The sequence below is a fragment of the Prenolepis imparis genome, unplaced genomic scaffold (genome assembly GCF_030444845.1).
Source record: "Prenolepis imparis isolate NDT839.2.m4 unplaced genomic scaffold, iyPreImpa1.0 SCAF_336, whole genome shotgun sequence".
NCBI lineage: Eukaryota > Metazoa > Arthropoda > Insecta > Hymenoptera > Formicidae > Prenolepis > Prenolepis imparis.
The window spans coordinates 5,172-8,496 of NW_028141494.1; the positions used below are offsets into that span (position 1 = coordinate 5,172).

A 3,325-nucleotide genomic window follows, 5' to 3' on the forward strand; every position below is an offset into this window, starting at 1 on the left:
ACAATGAGTATTAAATTTCTATTATGTATTATAAGACAATAAAGAAATCCTACTTTTTTTCTAAAAATTATTAATAAATATAAGAAGATTGTACACTTCAATGAACTTTACATACAAATGTATGTAATGTAACAACAAAATATTAATTTCTTTCAGACCCAAATATAAATATGAATTACATCAGGTGTTATTGAAATAGAAATAAATGTTTTTTATGTTATAGAAATAAATGTTTTATTTTTTTATTATGTAATGTAAGTATAATAATTAATAATAATAATAAGTATTGATAAAATGAAGGTAATGATAATAATACAAAATATTTATCGTCTTTGAAGTTCCGCCTCCGCTAATTCTTCGTCTTCTGCCCTGTGAACGAGATTCAGCAACTCTACTTGTATTTGCCTTCTTCGGAGATAGCTCAACCTACGCAGGATATCTCCCATCTGCTCCAGGAAACTGTCCACTGCATCCTTCTTTGGCGCATTTTCGCCAAGTAACTGCTGTAATATGTTATTATGCAGTGCCTGCACATCGGGGTCAGACTGTCTTGCTGTAACACAAAATACATTTAAAGTAATGAATTTTCCTACATTTTTATACTAAAAAAAATGGTATAAATATAAGAATATTCACAATAAAAAGATCAATTTCAGACTATTACAAAAGTGCGACAAATTTTTATGCAGAATCAGCACAATATAACAATTTATTAAGTGTTATGAAAAGTATGAAGATTATCAATTAATTATGAAAATCTATGTGTCGATTATCAATTATTCAAAATTGGCTCACCCTTTTTTTTGGGGGGTCTGCAATCGTCTGAACTTCCTGCTTCTTCAGGAATGTCTGGCGTGCTACAACTTCTTGGAGAAGACACATTACGTTCCTGTAATTCCGAATTGTTCAGGCTCAGTGCACTATCTTCATTATTACATATGTTCCGTGATAGATAGTTCGTTGTACTACAATTGAACAATAATATGTAAGAAAAATGTACATTTTTCATATTCTAAAGCCTATATATAAACAAGTTTTGTTACGTACGGGGTTTCTTGTGCAGCCTCGTCTAGAAATTGCATTCTTGAATAGAAGCGGAATGTACTTTTCTGCGGATGCCCCGCTTCCGCACCCGATCCGCTGCGTACGTAACCTTTCATTTTTTTGCGAGCTTTTGAATAGCAGTCCCTCAGGTACGTCCATCGAGATTTCATCCACGCTATATCCTTAAAACCTGAAAATCCCTAGTTCAAATTACGAATTCAGCTCGTTTATATGAATACGAACGTACATTAGTCCACTTGCAAGTGCAGATTAATATACATTCAAGAATACATAAAACGAAGTAAAATGATCATATATTACCAAGATTATTAAAAACTTCATCCCACAGTTCTCCTCGTATACAGGGGCTTCGCCTTTGAACTGGCAACTTTTGATTCCATAGACCTGGTCTCTGCTCTATGGCATCAATTAGCATCTCGTCCATGATATCTGCCGAGTACGGAGTAGACTCATTGCTATTCTGTGATAGTGGTGCGTCTCTCAGCGTACTTTCTTCTACTTCCTTCACTCCTGTTTATATATAAATTAGTTGAATATGTTATTTAATAGTTGCAGACAAATGTTGAAAAATATTTGCTTGCAAATAAAATTACTCATTGTAGCACGCCCCTTCTCGTCGACAACGATAACATGGATACATTCGTCGTAGTTTTCGAAGCAGTCATGGGCTACAATCTGCGCACAGGATCCGAACATTATCCACCCACAATAACCGCATTTTACAGCCTGCAAATATGAACACATATGTAACATGAACCGCAAAATATTTGGGACTCGATTCTTGAATTCATTCACAAGAGAAACATATGCCCAAATTCGGCTTTTACAAAAAAGTTGCAAGTTGATTAGCTAAAAGCCATGCAATAGCCAATAAACTTGCAACTTTTCTGTAAGAGCCGAATTTGCGTATACGTTTCTCTTACAAATGAATTCAAGAATCGAGCCCCTGATATGTTGTCCGTATTGAAAAATCCATGTGCTGAAAACCATGCGATAAAAACCATATGAAAAATGATGTGGTGAAACCACATTGTAAACAAAATCGACATATGTGTTCAAATAAGTTCAATAATAATATAGAAAAAAGTATGGCTACACTATATAGTTTGTCGACGTGGTTTTCCACTACATTTTTTCAATAAAGGTGTAATTTCAGGTATTCTTTGATAAACAAACAAAACTATAATCATATAACCTATATTAATACGCAAACATAATTCTGTGATATGTTCTGAATAATAATAATTAATGAATAAAATAACAATGTCTATTTAATATCTTATATATTCTTATTATTATTACCGGTCCTTTTTGATGATTGTTGGTACTCATCTCGATAGAATTTCAGCTTGTTGTTACATGCGAAATTCTTGTTGAGATGCACAGCACGCACACCATGTAGATTGTGACAATTCGGAATAAAACAAAACATACTCTGATGATGTTTTTCCAATACAACGGCGTTTTAAAACTTGCGGCGGTCAGAAACACATGCCCGATCCGTCCGGAATTGAGGAAATATACGCGTTCCGATCGGAAGGAACAGCAGGAACAAGAATTTACTAGAATTCTCTAGCAGAATCCGATCCGTCATTCCGATCCGTGCTTAATGGGACGGCACCCTTAGCACCCTTTGCAAAACCTTGCGGAAGGTGAGCCCCCTCACCGCGTCAAGGTGGCGGACAACGAGGGGGGGCTTCTGCGATCTAGATTTGATATATTTTTATCTGTAGGGATACAAACATAAAAGCGGTACAAACGTCTGCAGACGATTACAAAACAACATTCGTTTACAGAATTAAAATATCTTAAAAAATAACACTATTAGCTCTAATATCAATTTTGAACATTCGGTATATGTACACCTGTAAGGGTACAAACGAAACGGAAAGCGGTACAAACGTCTGCAGGCAATTACAAAACAGCCCCCGTATAGAAAATTGAAATATTCCAAAAATGACATTATTAGCTCTAATATCAATTTTGAACATTCGGTATATTTACACCTGTAAGGATACAAACAAAACGGAAAGCAGTACAAACATCTGCAAACGGTAACAAAACTTCACTCATTTACAGAATTAAAATTTCTCATAAAAGGACATTATTAGCTGTAACATCAATTTTAAAAATTCATTATAATTACACCTGTATAGATACGAATAAAATGGAAAGCGGTACAAACGTCTGCAGGCAATTACAAAACAGCACCCGTATGCAGAATTGAAATATCCCAAAAATGACATTATTAGTGGTACTG

The 3,325-nt window shown here is 34.6% G+C and overlaps 1 protein-coding gene across 1 annotated transcript; it reads right to left on the reverse strand.

Annotated features, from left to right (window-relative positions):
- Positions 1–215: 215 nt before the first annotated feature.
- LOC145948332 (uncharacterized) lies at positions 216–2,686 on the reverse strand. The gene is made up of 6 exons (XM_083058036.1): positions 2,368–2,686; positions 1,659–1,791; positions 1,366–1,575; positions 1,048–1,234; positions 796–965; positions 216–553 (listed from the first exon to the last, which is right to left on the reverse strand). Exons 1-6 carry the CDS (start codon positions 2,395–2,397, stop codon positions 324–326), a joined length of 960 nt encoding a protein of 319 aa, XP_082914162.1. The 5' UTR covers positions 2,398–2,686; the 3' UTR covers positions 216–323.
- Between the last annotated feature and the right edge of the window lie 639 nt (positions 2,687–3,325).

Bases quoted from the DNA above. Each gene is read 5' to 3' on its own strand.
- LOC145948332 (XM_083058036.1), bottom strand. From the start codon at position 2,397: ATGAGTACCAACAATCATCAAAAAGGACCG. The intron at 1,792-2,367 runs GTAATAATAATA...TCATATTTGCAG, and splicing joins ACAATCATCAAAAAGGACCG to GCTGTAAAATGCGGTTATTG. The intron at 1,235-1,365 runs GTAATATATGAT...AGGGATTTTCAG, and splicing joins TGAAGTTTTTAATAATCTTG to GTTTTAAGGATATAGCGTGG.